The sequence below is a fragment of the Saimiri boliviensis genome, chromosome 15 (assembly GCF_048565385.1).
Source record: "Saimiri boliviensis isolate mSaiBol1 chromosome 15, mSaiBol1.pri, whole genome shotgun sequence".
In the NCBI taxonomy this organism is placed as follows: domain Eukaryota; kingdom Metazoa; phylum Chordata; class Mammalia; order Primates; family Cebidae; genus Saimiri; species Saimiri boliviensis.
Window position 1 is genome coordinate 22344605 of NC_133463.1, and position 23475 is coordinate 22368079.

The window sequence follows — 23475 nt, forward strand, 5'->3', positions numbered from 1 at the left end:
ACTTGCAGCCTCTACCTCCCAAACTCAACTGATCCTTCCACCTCAGTCTCTTGAGTAGCTGGGGCTTCAGGCATGTGCCACCATACACAGCTAATGTTTTGTATTTTTTTCGTAGAGATAGGGTTTCATCATGCTGTCCAAGCTGGTCTGGAACTCCTGGGCCGAACTGATCTGCCCACCTTAGCCTCCCAAAGTGCTGGGATTAACAGCCATGAGCCAATGTGCCCGGCCAAATTTTTATTTTTTATTTATTTATTTTTGAGATGGAGTTTCGCTTGTTACCCAGGCTGGAGTGCAATGGCGCGATCTCGGCTCACCACAACCTCCGCCTCCTGGGTTCAGGCAATTCTCCTGCCTCAGCCTCCCAAGTAGCTGGGATTACAGGCACGTGCCACCATGCCCAGCTAATTTTTTTGTATTTTTAGTAGAGATGGGGTTTCACCATGTTGACCAGGATGGTCTCAATCTCTTGACCTCTGTGATCCACCCGCCTCGGCCTCCCAAAGTGCTGGGATTACAGGCTTGAGGCACCGCGCCCAGCAATTAATTAATTTATTATTATTATTATTTTTTGAGACGGAGTTTCGCTTGTTACCCAGGCTAGAGTGCAATGGCGCGATCTCGGCTCACTGCAACCTCCGCCTCCTGGGTTCAGGCAATTCTCTTTCCTCAGCCTCCTGAGTAGCTGGGATTACAGGCATGCGCCACCATGCCCAGCTAATTTTTTGTATTTTTTTTTTTTTTTTGAGACGGAGTTTCGCTCTTGTTACCCAGGCTGGAGTGCAATGGCGCGATCTCGGCTCACTGCAACCTCCGCCTCCTGGGTTCAGGAAATTCTCCTGCCTCAGCCTCCGGAGTAGCTGGGATTACAGGCACGCGCCACCATGCCCAGCTAATTTTTTGCACCTTTAGTAGAGACGGGGTTTCACCATGTTGACCAGGTTGGTCTCGATCTCTCAACCTCGTGATCCACCCGCCTCGGCCTCCCAAAGTGCTGGGATTACAGGCTTGAGCCACCGCGCCCGGCGCAATTTTTTGTATTTTTAGTAGAGACAGGGTTTCACCATTGACCAGGATGGTCTTGATCTCTTGACCTCGTGATCCACCCGCCTCGACCTCCCAAAGTGCTGGGATTACAGGTGTGAGCCACGACAGCCGGCTATTTAATTTATGTAATTTTTTAGAGGGGGGACTCTTGCTATGTTTCCAGGCTAGAGTGCACTGGCTACTCACAGGTGTGATTGATCATAGAGCACTACAGCCTTAAACTCCTGAGCTCAAGGGATCCTCCTGCCTTGGCCTCCCAAGCAACTGGGACTACAAGTATGTGCCACCATGCCTGTCTTTAAATTAATATTTACTTCTTTATTAATTAATTTACTTAGTTGCTTTTTTGTTTGTTTTTGTTTCTGCCAAGTGCATAGAAAGATAAGTGAATTCTTAGGGAATTTGTTCTAGGCCTGGAGCAGTTGCTCACACCTGTAATCCCAGTACTTTGGGAGGCTGAGGCGAGAGGATCAGTTGAGCCCAGGAGTTTGAGACCAGCCTGGGTAACATGGTGGGACCAGTTTATATATATATAAAACATACTATGTGGTCATCACCTGTGTGTGTGTGTGTGTGTGTATGTTGTGTATACAAGGCAAACAGTAGAGAAAAAGCCACCTTTTCATCACAAAAACTAGGACTGTATTCCTAGTTTCTGAACTGCAGGGACTTCTATAACCCATAAGAAATAGAGAGAATTGGAATCCCTTGTTTTCACAGTGTCTCCACGCTCTGAGGGCTAGTGATTTTTGTTTTTTGAGACGGGTCTGGCTCTGTCACCCAGGCTGAGAAGCAGTGGGGCGATCTCAGCTCATAGCAACCTCTGCTTCCTGGGCTTAAACCATCCTCCCACCTCAACTTCCCAAGTAGCTGGGACCGCAGGCATATGCCACCATCCCTGGCTCATTTTTGTAGTTTTTTTTTTTTTTTGGTAGAGACGGGGTTTCACCATGTTGCCCAGGCTGGTCTGGAACTCCTGGACTTGAGTGATCCATCTGCCTTGGCCTCCCAAAGCGCTGGGATTACACGCGTGAGCCACTGTGCCTGGCAGGGCTAACAGTCTTCATGAAACTTCATGTGGGAGTAGAATGTTTCTTGATCTGAGAAGATTTTCCCACAGATGCTACAGGAGCAGCCCTCATCCTCCTTGTGTGAACGTCGGACATGGCTATCATGGGCAGCATGGGATGCAAATGATTTACCACAGTACTTGCATTTGAAGGGCTTCTCCCCAGAGTGCTGCCTGATGTGTGTGCGGAGTATGCTGGAGGCCGTGAACCTCTGCAGAGAAGAGAAACACAGAGCACAAGAAACAGTCAGCTTCCATGAGGTGGCCAACCAATTAAACTAAGGGGTTAATTTCATTGTTGTTCATCCTTATGGACGAACCTTGGGTTTTGAGGCTTGGTCATCAGCAATAGCATTAATCCAGAAGGACTCCACTGACTTGTCCTTCTGGCTGGTTTTGAGAAGTGATGGATGTTAGAACAGTGGTTCTTCAGTGGCTAAGATTATCTGGAGGTCTAGTTTTTAGAAAAGCAGATTGCTGGTCAGGCACAGTCATTCACACCAGTAATCCCAGCACTTTGGGAGGCCAAGACAGGCGGATCACCTGGGGTGAGGAGGTCGAGACCAGCCTGGCCAACATGGTGAAACCCCACCTCTACTAAAAATAGAAAAATGAGTCGGGTATGGTAGTGCGCACCTGTAATCTCAGCTATTTGGGAGGCTGAAACTGGAGAAATTCTTGAACCCAGGAGGCGGGGGTTGAAATGAGCTGTTACTGTGCCACTGCACTACAGCCAGAGCAATAAGAATGAGACTCTGTCTCAAAAAAAAAAAAAAAAAAAAAAAAAAAAGCAGATCGCCAGCCTGGGCAACGTAGCAAGACTACACCTCTACAAAAAGTAAAAAAATTATCTAGGTGTGGTGGTGTGCACCTATGGACCCAGCTATGTGGAAAGCTGAGGTGGGAGGATCGCTTGAACCCGAAAGGTCAAGGCCACAATGAGTTACGATGGCACCACTGCACTCCAGCCTGGGTGACAGAGTAAGACTCTCCCTAAAAAAAAAGAGGCAGATTGCCAACTCTACCCAAAAGAGTGTGACCCAGTAAGTCTGACATGAGACCCAGGAGCCTGCATTTAAATAAGCAATTCTGATGCAGGTGATCCTAGGATCACACTTCAAGACAAGCTGCATTACAGAAGGAGAAGCTAATATCAACCAGTGTCTTTGCATAAGTCAGGACCTTAGTGGTTTTCTTCTTATTATTATTCTTTTGAATTTAAGCTTTTAAAGATGGTTTGTAGGTTTTGTTTTGAGACAGAGTCTCACTCCATCACCCAGGCTGGAGTGCAGTGGTGCAATATCGGCTCACTGCCACCTCTGCCTCAGTGATTCTAATGCCTCTGCATCCCAAGTGGCTGGAATTACAGGCACAACACCATGCACATCTATTCTTTTTTTTTTTTTTTTTTTTTTGAGGCAGAGTTTTGCTCTTGTTACCCAGGCTGGAGTGCAATGGCGCGATCTCGGCTCACCGCAACCTCCGCCTCCTGGGTTCAGGCAATTCTCCTGCCTCAGCCTCCTGAGTAGCTGGGATTACAGGCATGCGCGACCACACCCAGCTAGTTTTTTTTTTTTTTTTTTTTTTTTTTGGAGATGGAGTTTCGCTCTTGTTACCCAGGCTGGAGTGCAATGGCGCGATCTCGGCTCACCGCAACCTCCGCCTCCTGGGTTCAGGCAATTCTCCTGCCTCAGCCTCCTGAGTAGCTGGGATTACAGGCACGCGCCACCACGCCCAGCTAATTTTTTGTATTTTTAGTAGAGACGGGGTTTCACCATGTTGACCGGGATGGTCTCGATCTCTTGACCTCGTGATCCGCCCGCCTCGGCCTCCCAAAGTGCTGGGATTACAGGCTTGAGCCACCGCGCCCGGCAGTTTTTTATATTTTAGTAGAGACGGGGTTTCACCATGTTGACCAGGATGGTCTCGATCTCTCGACCTCGTGATCCACCCGCCTCAGCCTCCCAAAATGCTGGGATTACAGGCTTGAGCCACCGCGCCCGGCTATAAAACAGTTATTTTTATTTTATTTTATTTTATTTATTTATTTATTTATTTATTTTTTTTGAGACAGAGTTTCGCTCTTGTTACCCAGGCTGGAGTGCAATGGCGCGATCTTGGCTCACCGCAACCTCCGCCTCCTGGGTTCAGGCAATTCTCCTGCCTCAGCCTCCTGAGTAGCCGGGATTACAGGCACACGCCACCATGCCCAGCTAATTTTTTTGTATTTTTAGTGGAGACGGGGTTTCACCATGTTGACCAGGATGGTCTCGATCTCTTGACCTCGTGATCCACCTGCCTCGGCCTCCCAAAGTGCTGGGATTACAAGCTTGAGCCACCGCGCCCGGCCTATTTATTTATTTATTTTTTGAGACGGAGTTTCACTCTTGTTACCCAGGCTGGAGTGCAATGGCGTGATCTCGGCTCACCGCAACCTCCGCCTCCTGGGTTCAGGCAATTCTCCTGCCTCAGCCTCCTGAGTAGCTGGGATTACAGGCACGCACCACCATGCCCAGCTAATTTTTTGTATTTTTATTAGAGACGGGGTTTCACCATGTTGACCAGGATGGTCTCGATCTCTTGACCTCGTGATCCACCCGCCTCGGTCTCCCAAAGTGCTGGGATTACAGGCTTGAGCCATCAAGCCCGGCTTATTTTTAATTTTTTTAAAGATAGGGTTTCACCATGATGGCCAGGCTGGTCTTGAACTCCTGACTTCAGGTGATCCACCTACCTTGGCCTCCCAAAGTGCTAGAATTACAGGCGTGAGCCACCACGCCCGGCCTTTTTTTTTTTTTTTTTTTTGAGATGGAGTCTCGCTTTGTCACCCAGGCTGGAGTGCAGTGGCATGATTTCAGCTCACTGCAAACCTCTGCCTCCTGGGTTCAAGTGGCTCTCCTGCCTCACTTGAACCTAGCTGGGATTACAGGGACCTGCCACCATGCCCAGCTAATTTTTTTTTTTTTTAAATAGAGATAATATCAAAAACTTTTTTGTTTGTTTGTTTGAGACGGAGTTTCGCTCTTGTTACCCAGGCTGGAGTGCAATGGCACGATCTCGGCTCACCGCAACCTCCGCCTCCTGGGTTCAGGCAATTCTCCTGCCTCAGCCTCCTGAGTAGCTGGGATTACAGGCATGCGCCACCACGCCCAGCTAATTTTTTGTATTTTTAGTAGAGACGGGGTTTCACCATGTTGACCAGGATGGTCTCTATCTCTCAACCTCGTGATCCACCCACCTCGGCCTCCCATAGCGCTTGAGGCACCGCACCCGGCCCACTAACTTTTTTTTTTTTTTTTTTAAAGACGGGGTTTCACCATGTTGGTCAGGCCAGTCTTGAACTACCAACCTCAGGTGATATGCCACGCCCGGCCAATTTCTGTATTTTTAGTAGAAACAGGATTTCACCATGTTGGCCAGGATGGTCTCAAACTCCCTATCTCAAGCAATCTGCCAGCCTCAGCCTCCCAAAGTGCTGGGATTACAGGCTTGAGCCACTGTGCCTTTTTTTTTTTTTTCTGAGACAGTGTCTTACTCTGTTACCCAGGCTGGAATGCGGTGGTGCAATCTTGGCTCACTGCAACCTCCACTTCCTGGGCTCAAGCAATTCTCCAGCCTTAGCCTCCCAAGAAGCTGGGAGTACAGGCATGAGCCACCAGTGCATGGGAAATTTGATTGCAGGCATGAGCCACAGTGCCCAGCTAGTACTTTTAAGCACTATGTAACAGGCCATCAGGTCCCCATACATTTGCAATATGTTTTACTGCATGTATCCTAAATGCCAGCTTGGGAATAGGAGGTTGGTTACATTTGATCATCTTTAGCAAACTCAAGCATATTTAGGGGTGGAAATGAGGACTGCACTGATATTTGACTAACATTTACCAAGAACTCATTAAGCCAGTCTTTATGTTTCAAGTTCTCAAACACAGACACCCAAGCCGAGCTCAAGACCAATCCCTTAGTGAGAGGTTCCATTTACCTTAGTACAATACACACACTGGTACGGTCTGTCTCCAGAGTGGACTCGCATGTGTTTGTTTAGACTGGAAGACTGAGAGAAACACTTCCCACACGTAGAACACTGAGGTGAAAAAGAAAAGTAGAGTCGAAATCACACCTTCCTCTAACAAGTCCATTTCCTGGGGTTAGAGAAGAACTCCTTTTTTAATTTTTTCTTTTTTTTTTTTTTGAGACAGGATCTCAATTTGTTATAGGAGTATGTTATATATTCCTTTAAAATTTGAACTCCTGACCTCAGATAATCCACCCACCTTGGCCTCCCAAAGTGCCGGGATTACAAGCATGAGCCACTGTGCCTGGCCTCTCAATTTTCAAAAAAGGAAAATGGGCTCAAGGTCGTAGCTGCCTGAGCTAGTTCCAACAAGGCCGCCGGACAAGCAAGAATACCTCTGAGGTCCGGCGCGGTGGCTCAAGCCTGTGATCCCAGCACTTTGAGAGGCCGAGGCAGGTGGATCATGAGGTCAAGAGATCGAGACCATCCTGGTCAACATGGTGAAACCCCGTCTCTACTAAAAATACAAAAAATTAGCTGGGCATGGTGGCGCGTGCCTGTAATCCCAGCTACTCAGGAGGCTGAGGCAGGAGAATTGCCTGAGCCCAGGAGGCGGAAGTTGTGGTGAGCTGAGATGGCGCCATTGCACTCCAGCCTGGGTAACAAGAGCGAAACTCCGTCTCAAAAAAAAAAAAAAAAAAGAGAATACCTCTGTGCCCAAGCCTCATCCTCCTTTGCATTGAGCCCAAAGGTATACTGTACTTTTTTTGCACTAAGCCTAGCACAGCATCCAGGTATCTGGAATGGCAGAAAATGGCTCCCTATTGTCATCACTGCTTTTCTTTCTTTCACAATCCTCGGCCTGCTGTAGAGTCCTTCTGCTCTTTTTTTTTTTGAGATGGAGTTTCGCTCATTGACCAGGCTGGAATTCAGTGTCGTGATCCTGGATTCAAGCAATTCTCCTCCCTCAGCCTCCTGAGTAGCTGGGATTATGGGCATGCACCACCACACCTGGCTACTTTTTGTGTTTTTGGTAGAGATGGGGTTTCTCCATGTTGGTCAGGCTGGTCTTGAACTCTCAACCTCAGGTGATCCACCTGCCTTGGCCTCCCAAAGTGCTAGGATTACAGGTGTGAGCCACCACGCCCGGCCAGCCTTCTGCTCTTTGCAAGGACCATGCCTTCGCTTCCTCCTCACCTATACCTGTCAATACACCTGCACAGATATGGGACAAGGTGCAGTTTCCCAGGTGCACATGCCAGGCTCTTTCCTGCCTGGAATGGCTTGACCCCTTTCCCCAGCCCAACTAACCCTGCCATCAGTATAAATCAGACACCCCATCTGTCCTTCTAGACTTGGCTCAAGGCCACTTCTGTGCATCTTTCATAATCCGCATGTCTAGGTGGCCACGGAAACCCCTTCCTCCATGTCCCTCCTTCTGTTGGTACAAGCATCCTAACATGTGTGCATCGCCCTGCCTATTCCTGACTGCCTGTTCTGTATTCCATAATACTATCCTCTCCTCCTTCAGAGAGGGTGTCCGTCAGGCACCATAGCCCTGTGGCTAGCACCTGTGAGGCCCTCCCCGCATTCAGGAGCTTGGGAAGGGAGAGAGAATGTGATGGCGGGTCTGTGTCCTTCTAATACTCACCTTGTGAGGCCGGTGCTTCTCATGAACATGAAGAATGTGGATTCGCAGCCGGTCCCGCTTCTCAAAGGATCGTTTGCAGAGAGAACAGGGAAATTTCCTATCGCCCTTGTCCACACAGGGGGTGTACTTGAGGTGCTTGTCTCTGTAATATTTGTAGGTAAACACCTTTCCACATCTTTCACATCTATAGCCTTCTGCAGACTCTGTCAAACACAGCAAACACAATGTCTCTTCAGTTACTTCCTTCCCTACTTCCTTCAAGAGGATATTTCCTTTTCTATTTATTTAGTTTTAGATAAGAGTTCTTTTGGCTACTTTGAGAGGAATTTTTTTTTTTTTTTTTTTTTTTTGGAGACAGGCTATTGCTCAGTTGCCCAGTGCAATGGCTCACTGCAACCTTTGCTTCCCGGGTTCAAGCAATTCTCCTGCCTCAGCCTCCCAAGTAGCTGGGATTACAGGCACATGCCACCACGCCTGGCTTTTTGTATTTTTAGTAGAGATGGGGTTTCACCATGTTGGCCAGGCTGGTCTCCAACTCCTGACCTCCAGTGGTCTGCCCCTCTCAGCCTCCCAAAGTGCTGGGATTACAAGGCATGATCCACTGTGCCTGGCCAAGATGACTTTTAAAAACCTTTTTATTACAGAAAAATGTAAACATATACCAAAGTGAAAATAATAGTGTAATAAACCCTCATGTGCCAAACAAACACCAAGTTTTGACCAACTCATAACTGATTTTGTTTTCATTTATGTTACCTCTACCCATAGTAAATTCATCCTTTGATTCAAAAATATCTAACTGTAATCTTTAGAAGATGACATCTTTTTAAAAAGCAGAACTGAGCCGGGCGCGGTGGCTCAAGCCTGTAATCCCAGCACTTTGGGAGGCCGAGGCGGGTGGATCACGAGGTTGAGAGATCGAGACCATCCTGGTCAACATGGTGAAACCCCATCTCTACAAAAAAAAAATACAAAAAATTGGCTGGGCATGGTGGCGCGTGCCTGTAATCCCAGCTACCCAGGAGGCTGGGGCAGGAGAATTGCCTGAACCAGGAGGCGGAGGTTGCGGTGAGCCGAGATCGTGCCATTGCACTCCAGCCTGGGTAACAAGAGCGAAACTCTGTCTCAAAAAAAAAAAAAAAAAAAAAAAAAAAAAAAAAAAAAGCAGAACTGTGGCCGGGCACGGTGGCTCACACCTGTAATGCCAGCACTTTGGAAGGCCAAGGCAGGAGGATCACCTGAGGTCAGAGGTTCGAAACAAGCCTGGCCAACATAGTGAAATCTCATCTCTACTAAAAATACAAAATTAGCCAGGCATGGTGGTACATGCCTGTAATCTCAGCTACTTGGGAGGCTGAGGCAGGAGAAACACTTGAACCTGGGAAGTGGAGGTTGCAGTGAGCCGAGATCGTGCCACTGCACTCCAGCCTGGGCAAGAAGAGTGAAACTCCGTCTCAGAAACACAAAAAAGCACCATTGTGCCAGGTGCAGTGGCTCACATCTTTAATACCAACACTTTGGGAAGCTGAAGTGGGCAGATCACTTGAGCCCAGGAGTTTGAGACCAGCCTGGGCAGCATAGTAAGACCCCATCTCTACAAAAAATCAATACAAATTATCTGGGCATGATGGCACATGCCTTTAGTCCCAACTGCTCAGGAGCCTGAGGCAGGAGGATCACTTGAGCCTGGAGCTAGTTGAGGCTGCAATCAATGAGTGGTGATTGAGCCACTGCACTCCAGCCTGGGCAACAGAGCAAGAGCTTGTCACAAAAAAGAAAAAAAAAAGCATAACCATAATCTCATTGTCATACTGTCATACCTAAACAATTAACTCTTATTCCTTTATAGAAACATATATGTACTCATATACACACATATACTTTGTTTAATTACTTCCTGGTCAGTCCATTCAAATTCCAAATCAAATGGAGTCTACATGTTGTATATGGTTGCTGTGCCTCTTAAATATCTTAACCTATAGGCTCTCCTTCCCTTTTGTTCCTGGAAATGGGTTGTTGAAGAGATCCTTCCACCAGCCACATTTAAGGGCAGTACAACCCTGCAGCTCTTGAACAAATTCCTGCCTGGTACTTATTACAAGGTTAATACACTGAGGCCAATCTATTTCTCCTTGTGCCTTTAAGATCAGCCTGAGTTACAAGCTCAGAGCCGTCACCAGGACACCCACAGCTGACTGCCCAGGCTCCACAGTGCCGTTCCATTTTACAAAATTTGAGGGACCCTCTTAGTGTATACTTCATTTCTCAAAACTTGCGGCAGATTCCAGAGCTAGGATCTTTATGTATAGAGTAAGAGTGAAAGCATCTTGACTTTCCTAATGCACAGGGTTACGGTGATGACGAATTTAATTCTAACACTTACTGAGTCTCACCAACATGAGTGATGGTATCACTGAATGACAAGCAAGACTGAGAGGTAAATCTGTTTTTATCAATGTAGGAGGGACGAGAAGAGAAGTTAGAGAGGGCGCAGCTAGACTCTAGCAAAGCAGGTCCTAGGTCCAGAGGTGTCTATGTGTTGGGGGAAGGCGGGAGAACAGGGGCCACCTACAAAAGCATCCCTGTGGCGGACACTCTGGATTCCAGAGGATAAAGTGGCTTTGACTATGAATACACCACTGAGACCTCATTGTTTGACTCCAGGGAGGGAGATCAGCCAAGAGTGAGTCTATGCAAGAGTCTGAAGATAGAAATCTTCTCAGCATCAGGACAGCAGGGAAGCTGTCCATCAGGGGCTTTGTTAGTTGACAACTCCATCCCAGGCCCGTTAAACAGGTGGCTAAGGAAATAAACCATTCATTAAGTAAATAACCAGGAAGGCAACCGCCAACCCCAAGCTGATCCGTCGCCCTGCTCTGTCTGTCACTTTCATTGAGGTGCTAATACTCTCAGAATCCCCTTGCTAGGACACTTTTTTGGTACAGAAGTAGAATTTTTATTGGTCAGAAATATCTGGTCTTCCTGCTTCCTGGGGTGGGAAGGGAAGAGAGGGTCAGCAATTTTACAAACCTAAGCACTAAAGCACATCAAAATTCAGAATGAAGGTTCAATAGTGAGCTTGCCGAAGAACAAGCACTTACGCAGAAATGAAACCCAATTTCATCTTGTTCCCTATCCCTCCTAGTTTTATCTTGTTCCCTATCCTCACTCGCCTCATCGCTTCACACCTCCACACCCCAAAACACACACACAAATTCCCTGTCTCCCTCACAGGAGGGGAATGCTTGCGTATTCAAATAACCTGCCCGCATAGAGTCTAGACCCTTCCCTCACCGCTCAAGACCTTAAAGGGAAGGGCCAGGTGCAGTGGCTCAAGCCTGTAATCCCAGCACTTTGGGAGGCGGAGGCGGGTGGATCACGAGATCGAGAGATCGAGACCATCCTGGTCAACATGGTGAAACGCCGTCTCTACTAAAAATACAAAAAAAATTAGCTGGGCATGGTGGCGCGTGCCTGTAATCCCAGCCACTCGGGAGGCTGAGGCAGGAGAATTGCCTGAACCCAGGAGGCGGAGGTTGCGGTGAGCCGAGATCGAGCCATTGCACTCCAGCCTGGGTAACAAGAGAGAAACTCCGTCCCGGGGTGGGTGGGGGGGAAGACCTTAAAGGGGAAGGCTCCCACCTACCACCAATCCTCCCCAAAATGCCTTTGGGGTAAAAAAAAAAAACCTCATTTGAGAGTGCAATGGGGCCAGGTGTGGTGGCTTACACCTGTAATCCCACCACTTTGGGAGGCCAAGGCAGGCAGATCACAAGGTCAGGAGATCGAGACCATCCTGGCTAACATGGTGAAACCCTGTCTCTAATATTAAAGATACAAAAAAATTAGCCAGGGATAGTGGTGTTCACCTGTAGTTTCAGCTACTTGAGTGGCCAAGGCAGGAGAATCACTTGAACCTGGAAGGCAGAGGTTGCAGTGAGCTGAGATCATGCCACTGCACTCCACTCCAGCCTGGGCAACAGAGCGAGACTCTGACTCAAAAAAATAAAAATAAAAATAAAAAAAAGAGAGAAAGAGTGCAATGGAATTTTAATTTTTCTTTCCTTTTTTATCACATCCAAACCATTCATATTAACAGATTAACATTCATTTATAATTACTCCCAACAAATTAAGTTGTTTACAAGTTTCACTCCAAACATTGTCCAAAATATATGCCCTCCTTTGGGAGGCCTAGGCAGGTGGATCACGAGGTCAAGAGATCGAGACCATCCTGGTCAACATGGTGAAACCCCATCTCTACTAAAAATACAAAAAGTTAGCTGGGCATGGTGGTGCGTGCCTGTAATCCCAGCTACTCAGGAGGCTGAGACAGGAGAATTGCCTGAACCCAGGAGGTGGAGGTTGCGGTGAGCCGAGATCGCACCATTGCACTCCAGCCTGGGTAACAAGAGCGAAACTCCGTCTCAAAAAAAAAACCAAAAAAACAAACAAACAAACAAACAAATATATGCCCTTGTAACAATGCTGTAAGCATCAGGTATCACTGGGTTCAGAACTGGAACGAAAGTATCTTATCCACATGCATGGTTTCCTCCCCCACTTAACCATCATAAGCCCTCATTCTGTTGCTTGTCCTGATTGCCTCTGATATCCACATACTAGTCCATGTTAATGTAGAGGTTGAGTATCCTTTTCCTGAAATGCTTGAGACCAGAAGTGTTTTGGATTTTAAGTTTTTTCCCAACTTTGGGATATTTCATATACATAATGAGGTATCTTGGGTATAGGACCAAGTCTAAATATAAAGTCCATTTATGTTTTATACGTTTTTTTTTTTTTGAGATGGAGTTTCGCTCTTGTTACCCAGGCTGGAGTGCAATGGCGCGATCTCGGCTCACCACAACCTCCGCCTCCTGGGTTCAGGCAATTCTCCTGCCTCAGCCTCCTGAGTAGCTGGGATTACAGGCACGCGCCACCATGCCCAGCTAGTTTTTTGTATTTTTAGTAGAGACGGGGTTTCACCATGTTGACCAGGATGGGCTTGATCTCTCGACCTCGTGATCCACCCGCCTCGGCCTCCCAAAGTACTGGGATTACAGGCTTGAGCCACCGCGCCCGGCCCTATGTTTTATACATTATACACATAGCCTGAAGGTATTTTTTTTTTCTTTTGAGATGGAGTCTTGCTCTGCTGCTCAGGTTGGAGTACAGTGGCGTGATCTTGACTCACTGCAACCTCCATCTCCCGGGTTCAAGAGATTTTCCTGCCTCAGCCTCCTGAGTAGCTGGGATTACAGGCATCCACCACCACACCCAGCTATTTTTTTTTTTTTTTTTTTTTTTTGGTATTTTTAGTAGAGACAAGGTTTCACCATCTTGGCCAGGCTGGTCTTGAACTCCTGACTTCAGGTGATCTGCCCGCCTCAGTCTCCCAAAATGCTAGGATTACAGGCACGAACCACCATGCCCAGCCCACAATACCACAATATTTTAAATAATTTTGTGCATGAAACGAGTTTGTGTTAAGTACTTTTGTGTGGAAATTCCCACTTTTGGCAATATGTTGGTGCTCAAAAAAATTCGATTTAGAGCATTTTGGATTTAGGATTTCTTGATTAGGGATGCTGAACCTGCATCACCATTTACTTCATTATTATACTACTGAGCATTTAGATCATTTGTGATTTTTCCTCACATGTGGTGCCACAGTTACAAATCTTCATAAGCATAGCTTTTGCCTTTTAGACTATTTCTCAATAATAAATTTCCAGAATAGTATTACTAAGACATCAAAGTTAGAAACATCGTAATAATTCAATACATATGGTGAAAACATTTCTCAAAAAAGGCGAGGCATGGTGGCTCATGCCTGTAATCCCAGCATTTTAGGAAGCCAAGGTGGAAGGATCACTTGAGGCCAGAAATTCAAGAGCAGCCTGACCAACATAGTGAAACTGTCTCTACTAAAAATAGAAAAACTAGCTGGGTGTGGTGGTGCATGCCTGTAATCCCAGCTACTCAGGAGGCTGAGGTTTTGGTGAGCAGAGGTCACACCACTGCACTCCCTCTGCCTTACACGTGCTTTATTACATCTCATCCCTAAGCAGCTTTTCCTAATTTAATTCTAATGTCTTCCTCACATTCAGTACACACTGGGATCCAGGAGCAGAAGATACTAAGATGCTTAGGGTTATTTCCTGCCCCAAAGCATCTCAGTCTAGCAGGAAAACAAAACAGGCATGCAGATGCAATTCACTTTTTTTTTTTTTCTCACACGGAGTCTCACTCTGTCACCCAGGATGGAGTGCAGTGGCGTGATCTCGGCTCACTGCAATCTCCGTCTCCCGGCCGGGTTCAAGCAATTCTCCAGCCCCAGCCCTCTCCAGTGGCTGGGACTACGAGGGTGCACCACCACACCCAGAGAATTTTTTTGTATTTTTAGTAGAGATGGGATTTCACCATGTTGGCCAGGATGTTGGTCTTGAACTCCTGACCTCCTGATCTGCCTGCTTCAGCCTCCCAAAATCCTGGGATTACAGGATTACCATGCCCAGTTGCCCAGTCTGGAGTACAGTGGCACAATCATGGCTCACCGCAACCTCTGCCTCCTGGGTTCAAATGATTCTCCTGCCTCAGCCTACCTAGCAGCTGGGACTACAGGCACCTCCCACCACCCTTAGCTAATTTTTATATTTTTAGTAGAGACAGGGTTTCACCATGTTAGTCGGGCTGGTCTTGAACTCCTGACCTCAAGTGATCCACCCACCTTGGCCTCCCATAGTGCTAGGGTAACAGGCGTGAGGCACCATGCCAGGCCTGCCTTCTCTCTTATTTACATTTATCTTGTCCCACCTAGCAAGTTAGGTGGAATTTGCATGCTAAGTAGCTAGATACAAGTTGTATCTAGAAATCACTTGGAGAGCTACTTAGCATGCAAATTCCACCATCCCTAGAGTGGGCTGGTGGTTCTCTAGCTCCTTGCTACCCTATTGTGGTCCAGGGACCAGGACTAGCAGCACTCCCTGGAAACTGATAAAAATACCAAATCCTGGGCCCCTACCCTGAATGAGAACCAGCATTGTGAAGTTCCCCGGGTATTCCCTCCCACATAGAGTTTGCAAGTGAGAGTCCAGCTCAATATTTCTCCAACTTACCTGAGACCCATAGTAGGCAATGTATTTTATTTTATTTTTAATTTTTTTATTTTAATTTTTTTATTTTTTGAGACAGAGTTTCGCTCTTGTTACCCAGGCTGGAATGCAACGGCACGATCTTGGCTCACCACAACCTCCGCCTCCTGGGTTCAGGCGATTCTCCTGCCTCAACCTCCTGAGTAGCTGGGATTATAGGCACGCACCACCATGCCCAGCTAATGGTTTTTTTTTGTATTTTTAGTAGAGACAGGGTTTCACCATGTTGACCAGGATGGTCTCAATCTCTTGACCTCGTGATCCACTCACCTCAGCCTCCCAAAGTGCTGGGATTACAGGCTTGACCCACCGCGCCCGGCGGCAATGTATTTTATATTGACAGCCAGCATACACACACATCCCCATGTGAAATAGAAATTTCACAAAACAATGCTTACTCTTTTCTTTTCTTTTCTTTTTTTTTTTTTTTTGAGACGGAGTTTCGCTCTTGTTACCCAGGCTGGAGTGCAATGGCGCAATATCGGCTCACCGCAACCTCCGCCTCCTGGGTTCAGGCAATTCTCCTGCCTCAGCCTCCTGAGTAGCTGGGATTATAGGCACGCGCCACCATGCCCAGCTAATTTTTTGTATTTCTAGTAGAGACGGGGTTTCACCATGTTGACCAGGATGGTCTCGATCTCTTGACCTTGTGATCCACCCGCCTCGGCCTCCCAAAGTGCTGGGATTACAGGCTTGAGTCACCGCGCCCGGCTAAAACAATGCTTACTCTTAAGTGATTCCCATCAATATTTTCTAATCTACTCTATGCTTAATCTCTCTTTTTTTTTTTTTAAGAAATGTGGGTCTCAGCTACTGAATTGATTTCCCGCCCCACTAAGACATGCAACTTTGCATCGTGCCATTTGAAAAATACTGCTCTAGTGATTTCACTTCAGCTACGTTAGCCTGGGCAGAGATGAATCAGAAACTCGCTCACCTATGGCAGAGGTTACATCCATTTATCTCATTTTCTTTTATTCTTGGGGTGGGAAGAAAAGTAGGTATCTTTTTTTTTTTTTTTTTTGACAGAGTTTTGCTCTTGTTGCCCAGGCTGGAGTGCAATGGCACAATCTCGGCTCACTGCAACCTCTGCCTCCCGGGTTCAAGAGATTCTCCTGCCTCAGCCTCCCAAGTAGCTGGGATTACAGGCATGCACCACCATGCCCAGCTAATTCTTTATTTTTAGTAGAGATGAGGTTTCTAGATATTGGTCAGGCTGGTCTCAAAATCCCGACCTCAGATGATCTGCCTGCCTCCCTCAGCCTCCCAAAGTGCTGGCATTACAGGCGTGAGCCACTGTGCCCAGCCAAAGAACAGGTATCTTTATGAATAGGAGCAGCTTCCGCAGCCTTGGGAAGTTGAGGATGCTTTTCTTCACCTGGGTAACGCCCCCCTGGTTAGAGATCCCCCTGTTTAGTTTTCTGCATTAGCCTTTGGGAGACAGGAGCTGCACATGGAGGGTTTGTGGAAAAGAGCCCAGTACTTCTAGTGGGATGCCCTCACCGGGCGAGACAAGATGTGCACTCACCTTCAGAGGGCCCAGATGGCTGCTTCCCCAGCTCTGTGACCTGAAGGCTCACAGGAATGTCCAGAAATTTCTCATAGCAGTCTCCATACCATACAAGAAGCTCTTGGTTCTGGTGGATCTCTTTGCAGCTCTCATAAAATATATGCCCTTGACACTGCACAGCAACTAGGTTTTGCTCCTTGGGGAAGCGGGCACAGTTGACATAGGACATCCAATTTCCCAAACCTCCTTTTCCATCTATAAAGTGGCTCAAATGACCATCTTCAAAGATCTAAATGAAGTAAGACATGAAGTTTGTACTGTACTTTTTAATTTTGAATCTACAAAATGAACTTTCAAGAACTTATAACCCAAATTTCACATTTGAGTCCACCAAATTTACTTCTATCATTCAGATTTTTTTTTTTTCTTTGAGATGGGAGTTTCTATTGCCCAGGCTGGAGTGCAATGGGGCGATCTCAGCTCACTGCAACCTCCGTCTCCTGGGTTCAAGTGATTCTCCTCCCTCAGCCTCCTGAGTAGCTGCAATTACGGGCATGTACCACCATGCACAGCTAATTTTTTGTATTTTTAATAGAGATGGGGTTTCTCCATGTTGGTTAGGCTGGTCTTGAATTTCCAACCTTAGGTGATCCTCCCGCCTCGGCCTCCCAAAGGGCTGGAATTATAAGAATGAGCCACTGCACCCAGCCTATCATTCAGATTTCTACATCATTACAAGTAGTTTTTAAATCTACTAACACCAATGTAGATTTGTTAGTTTAAGGACATCTCTCTAGGTAATGTCACTTTTTTTTTTTTTTTTAAAGAGATAGAGTCTCACTCTGTTGCCCAGACTGGAGTGCAGTGGCCCAATCACAGCTCACAGTAGCCTCGAATTCCTGAACTCAAGTGATCCTCCCATCTTAGCCCCTTAAGTAGCTGGAACTACACAGGCATGCACCATTATACCTGGCTAATTTTTAAAAAATTTTTTTGTAGGGACAGGGCCTTACTATGTTTCCCGGGCTGGCCTCAAACTCTGGAGCTCAAGTGATCCTCCCACCTTGGCCTCCTAAAGTGCTAGACTTACAGGTGTAAGCCACTGAGCCTGCCTAATGTGATTTATTCTAAAAGATTCTTTTAGTAACTAATTTTTTTTTTTTTTTTTTTTTTTTTAGATGGAGTTTTCGCTCTCGTTACCCAGGCTGGAGTGCAATGGCGCGATCTCAGCTCACCGCAACCTCCGCCTCCTGGGTTCAGGCAATTCTCCTGCCTCAGCCTCCTGAGTAGCTGGGATTACAGGCACGCGCCACCACGCCCAGCTAATTTTTTGTATTTTTTTTTTTGAGACGGAGTTTCGCTCTTGTTACCCAGGCTGGAGTGCAATGGCGCGATCTCGGCTCACCGCAACCTCCGCCTCCTGGGCTCAGGCAATTCTCCTGCCTCAGCCTCCTAAGTAGCTGGGATTACAGGCAGGCACCACCATGCCCAGCTAACTTTTTGTATTTTTAGTAGAGACGGGGTTTCACCTTGTTGACCAGGATGGTCTCGATCTCTCGACCTCGTGATCCACCCGCCTCGGCCTCCCAAAGTGCTGGGATTACAGGCTTGAGCCACCGCGCCCGGCCTAATTTTTTGTATTTTTAGTAGAGGCAGGGTTTCACCATGTTGACCAGGATGGTCTCAATCTCTTGACCTCGTGATTCACCCATCTCGGCCTCCCAAAGTGCTGGGATTACAGGCTTGAGCCACCGTGCCCGGCCTCTAAAAGATTCTTTTACACTTTCTTGCTTCCCAAATTTCTGTAGTGAGCATATGTTAATTTCATAAGCAGAGGTAAGTGAAACCAAAAGTTTACACTGAATTCCACCACTTAAACACAACAGTTTTGTATTTTACCCCCACTTAGTTTTCACCCATATTGATGGAGCTACAAATGATTTCATTCAAGACTGGGCGTGGTGGCTCATGCCTGTAATCCCAACACTTTGAGAAGCCAAGGGGGAAGAATCACTTGAGATCAGGATTTCAAGACCAGACTAGCCAACATAGTGAAACCCCATCTCTACCAAAAATACAAAAATTAGCTGGGCATGGTAGCGCATGCCTGTAATCCCGGCTGCTCTGGAGGCTGAGGCAGGAGAATTTCTGGGAGGCAGAGGTCACAGTGAGCTGAGATGGTGCCACTACACTTCAGCCTGGTTAACAGACAGAGACTCTGTCTCAAGAAGAAAAAAAAAGAAAAATTATTTCTTTCTCTGCGCTGGCAATTTCACTGTCTCCAACGTTTTGTTATTATAAACAATCCTGGGATTAACATATACCACATAGCCTTGATTTCAGATTATTTTCCTATACTCTATTTCCAGAAGTAGAAATTCAAGGTCAAGGGATTTTGAGCATTTTAAGGCATCAGATACATTCTGACAAATGGTTTTCTCTTGCAGGTGACAAACTGTAGTCCCACCAGCAGTTCCCTAATATATCATCACTAGATCTTGAAGAGTATCTGTTGTTGTTTTTAAATCCTTGACTAATTTTATAGGAGAATAATATTGAATTTTAAAATTTGTTTTATTTTCTTTAGCATACTTTCAGCACTCTCTAATATCTAAAGCATTTGGTTTTGTCTATAAATATAATACAACATATTGATTCTTTAAATGTATATTCCATAGCTAATCTTCCAGACTAAAATGACCTAAGGCACCCACAAAACACAGAATTCATGCAGAGGTGCTATCCTCATGGAGCAAACACTAGCCCTTCCTTCCGTTTACAGGGAAGAAACCCCAGATATCTGCCTCGGATGTCCTCTCTCTCTGACCAGGACTCTCCCAGAGCGGCAAATGCCAAGACTTTCCCCTACTAGTCTCCCGCCCCATTTTCAGCAGCACACCCAGCAGAAACGGATTTACCTCCCACATCACAGAATTGTCTCCGTACGTCTTCACTTCACTGGCGTTGACCACTTTACCTTGAAAGGGCCCAAACCTGACTCCTTTGGCAATAAAACTACTGCAGAACACGCCGAAATGTGGGACTTCACCAAACACGGTCCGCATGAGGCACAGACCTGGGGGAAAGCCCAGGCAGGAAAGGAGAATGAGGAGGGTGACTCTGTGTGAGTTCAGGGAAAGAAATCAACGCAAGGACTTCTGCCTACCTTCTGGAAGTTGAAGGGAGTCTTTATCCAGAGTTTGAGGAAGAGAATCAGATCCTAGCAAAAGGCAGTTTTAAGCAGTTTTTCGTTAGAAATGTATTATGAAGTGCTTTTATAAGATGTTTTCCTCCTTAACTCCCTAGAGGTAACCATCATCCCAGTTTGATGTTTATCTGTCATTTCTTTCTTTTTTTTTTTTTTTTGAGACGGAGTTTCTCTCTTGTTACCCAGGCTGGAGTGCAATGGCGCGATCTCGGCTCACCGCAACCTCCGCCTCCTGGGTTCAAGCAATTCTCCTGCCTCAGCCTCCTGAGTAGCTGGGATTACAGGCACGTGCCACCATGCCCAGCTAATTTTTTGTATCTTTAGTAGAGACGGGGTTTCACCATGTTGACCATGATGGTCTCGATCTCTCGACCTTGTGATCCACCCGCCTCGGCCTCCCAAAGTGCTGGGATTACAGGCTTGAGCCACCGTGCCCGGCCTTATCTGTCATTTCTATTATTCCCTCCTCATTTTACATGAGCTGTCCATTTACAATCTCACTCTATGCAATTCCATATACAATTTCTCATTTGAGACTCAGAATAGCCTCATGCAAGGTTATGTAAGTAAACTCATTAGGCAAATTTAAGGGATTTGAGGATCAGAGTTAAAGCTTGACTGAGGTAAAGGTAGCTGGCTGAGAGGGGTTCTTAGGTGTGAACTGCTGGAAGGCTGTTACTGCATGTTACCATAGAATCTGAACCCAGGTGGGAGTTCACTGCATGAACCATTTCTCTCTTGGTCCTTAGCTCTCACTGAAACCAAACTTGGTCATGCAGTTAAGCAAGCAGGGCCTCAGAAGTAAGCCTAGCCGACCCTGGCTCTCACAGAGGTACCTCTCCCCCTCACACTCTGCACACTGAGCTCCACCTGCAAGTGCCTCTTTCCCACTCCCGCTCCCACCTGCATTCCCATCCAGTTCAGCTCCCAGATGGTGTGGGCTCCCTTTACCAGAGCTGTCTGTGGGGACCAGGAGGCCTGAAATCGCATGCTGCAGGCTGGCTGGGTGCTCCAGGCTGGGAGTGGTCCCGTATAGAACGAAGTGCAGGTCTTCCTCCGTGAAGTGGAACCGAGCAGGGGACGTCCCCTCTTGGTTGGAGGGTTTGGGACCATCCTCAGACTGCTTGCTGGGTGAGCAAGGTAATAACTGCGAGGTCCTCAGCCCATCAGGTAACAGAGAGGCATCCACAGGGGGCGGTGGAATGAAAGTTTCAGGTCCACAACACGGATCACTCTCGTTGCGGCCACCAGTGATTTGGTGGCCCAGATCTTCACCGCTGGCCCCCATGTACTCGCGGCTGCAGCTCAGGAAGGGCGGTACTTCCCTGGGGACGTGGGGAATTGGGTACCACGGTGGCAGCTTGCCGTACCAGGACAGATCGTAGAGAGTCTCCCTCTGTAGGCCCAGACTCGGGCTTAGCACCGGAGGCGCCATGCGGAAGGCGAAGGAGGGCATGGCCGGGGCAGCAGACGCGGCGGCCTCCAGCTGCCGGAAGGGCTGGAAGTCTTCCTCCACAGTGGCCAGGCCGTTTCTGTAGTGTCCATAGGCCGGGAAAGGCGTGTAGTACGCGGCCAGGTTCTGCGGGCTGCTCTCGGGGGGGTAGCACATCTTGTCTGTAGGGGCGGCCTCACCTGGCCGGGGAAGAGCCATCCCCGGCCCGCGTGCTAGGAGGCTCTGCGGAAAAGCAGGCACCGCTGACGACACCGCGCGGTCCCTGCTCGGGGTCCAGCCCGCGCCTCCCCGCCTGCTCCCTCCACCAGAGCCAGTCCCGGGTCCAAGGGAACAGGCTAAACTCAGTCGGATCCCGACAACCCTCTCCCGCAATTAAGACAAAACGAAAAACCAGCAGTAGAAGCAAACACAAAAAGCCCCAAACGAAAATCTGCTGGGAACCCGCCCGACTCTAAATTCCAGGTTAGTGTCGCCTCGGCCTTCGCTTCCCAAAGCCCGGCTGCTTCCACACACCCGCTCTCCGCTTTCGGCCCTAACCCGGTTCCAGCAAAACGCGTTGAAGTTCCCTCTCCTTCCTTCTTCTCAGCCCAACCACTTCCTTCTTCTCGGCCCAACAAAACTCTTTTACACGGTCTGTGGGAGCCGCAGGGCCCTCCCAACCCCGAGGCTGGGTCGGGAGCCGAGCGCAGGAGGCGAGAGGGCAGTGGGGCAGGCGACAGCTCCAGGCGCTCCTGGGCCCTCAGCTGGGAGGGAAGAGCCGACGACCCGGGGTCGCACCGCGCAGATGTTGACGCGCCCCCGGGCAGGTCCAGGGACCCCGCGACCTGCTCCGGCCCAGCGGTCCTGACTGCCCGCAAGGGAAGGGCGAACCGCTGTCTGCTGCCCTAGGATGCGCCGCCAGAACCCTGTTTCCCTCGCAGGCGTCGTCCGCCACTTTTCCCTGGTCCCTCGGAAACTCCAGTCATTCTACCAGGACTATTCGGGCCTGGGGTCGCCCCTCGGGAGTCGCTTGGACGAGCCCCGGCCAGATGGGAGCGAAGAGCCCCGGAGACCGCCAGTCCTCCCGGCCCCGCGCCGCCGGGAAACGATGGCGTTTTAATGGACAAGCAGCAAGTTCACCGAGGCTGAAGAATGAAGCCCCTTCAGGGCCGGCCGGTCTTGAGATCAATGAGCCCAATAAGAAAACCAACCAGGGTCGTGACTTAGAAATTAAAGAACACGGGGTCAGGAGAAGAGGTCAGCCAGGACGCAGGCAGCAGCCCGTCTCCTCCCTGTCCTCCAAAGGCGCCCCGCTCTTGGCCTCCTCCGACCTCAGGGATCTGCAACTTGAGTCCCCGAGAGGCAAAACCACCATCCAAAACGAGCTGCGCCAGCGACTGCTGCCGGCGCTCCCCAGCCGCCACAGAAGAGCACCGTCCCCCGCCCCAGGCGCGCCCTGCCCCGTGCCTACCTCCGACACCACTTCCGAGAACGCTGCGGCGGAGCGGACACCTCCAGGACGCTGCGGGGCCACTCGGGCTCGGTAGACTTCGGGCGGGCCCCGAGGGCTGAGCCAGGTTTAAGAGGGCAGGCGGGGCCGCGGGGCATCCAGAAGGCGAGGGTGGGGAAGGGACCCGGCCCACGCGGATCCCCGCGGCGTCTTCTCCCCGCCCACCGCAGCCATTGGCCGACTCTCGATTCGTCCCCCCTTGTCCCCTGGGGTCGCGCACTTAACTCATCAGTTCTCCAAACACTCCCTGGGACCCTGTTGGAGAGCGCTTGCCGCTGGCTTTTCAGGGCCGGCACTATTGCCGCTCCAGGCGTACAGAGTCCGGGAGCTAAAAGCCGGACACGTGTGCTACCCAGGGCCCCCCAGACACGCCCCTCCGCGCGCACAATAATCCGAGCATAGAAGGCAGGACTCGCGTCCTGGGTCAAGCCCCTTACTCTTCGCTCCCAGTTCGGAGAAACCTAGCCCGCCCGAAGGCGGCGTCTGATCCGCTGGTGCACCTGGTGGCCGTCTGTTCCTGACACCTGGGGACGAAGTGGGCACCTCCCTGAGCGCTGGGAAGAGGCTCCTCGTGAATTCCCGGCGGTGACAAGTGGGCGCGTTGGGCCCGGCACCCCCAACACTTCCGCGGTTTCGGGTGGTCGTTTTGCTCTCTCGGGGGCCTTTATTCCTTAAGTGGCTTTCAACGACCGAGGAAGGGTTTGTCGCACCGCCGCAGCTGTCACTTCCCTCGGGGAAGACTCGCGACCTTGGAAGCGCAGGCTCTGAAAACCAAGGTCCAGACCCATACCGAGCTCCCAAAGACCGCATTTGAATTCCCCTGGCCTGCCATTGAGGGAGAGAAAGGAGCATTTAGTTCCATTCACATTCACAAAAGGAA

The 23475-nt window shown here is 48.8% G+C and overlaps 1 protein-coding gene across 1 annotated transcript; it reads right to left on the reverse strand.

The window, feature by feature from the left end:
• Positions 1 to 1705: 1705 nt before the first annotated feature.
• On the reverse strand, positions 1706 to 22632 carry PRDM14 (PR/SET domain 14). Its single transcript, XM_039464666.2, has 8 exons — positions 22557 to 22632; positions 20605 to 21328; positions 19612 to 19665; positions 19364 to 19521; positions 16464 to 16734; positions 7783 to 7985; positions 6099 to 6200; positions 1706 to 2328 (listed from the first exon to the last, which is right to left on the reverse strand). The coding sequence occupies exons 2-8, from the start codon at positions 21302 to 21304 to the stop codon at positions 2101 to 2103; spliced, it is 1716 nt and encodes a 571-aa protein (XP_039320600.1). The 5' UTR covers positions 21305 to 21328; positions 22557 to 22632; the 3' UTR covers positions 1706 to 2100.
• Between the last annotated feature and the right edge of the window lie 843 nt (positions 22633 to 23475).

Bases quoted from the DNA above. Each gene is read 5' to 3' on its own strand.
- PRDM14 (XM_039464666.2), bottom strand. From the start codon at position 21,304: ATGGCTCTTCCCCGGCCAGGTGAGGCCGCCCCTACAGACAAGATGTGC. The intron at 19,522-19,611 runs GTAGGCAGAAGT...GCTTTCCCCCAG, and splicing joins CTCCCTTCAACTTCCAGAAG to GTCTGTGCCTCATGCGGACC. The intron at 2,329-6,098 runs GTAAATGGAACC...TCTTCTCTGCAG, and splicing joins AGTGTGTGTATTGTACTAAG to AGGTTCACGGCCTCCAGCAT.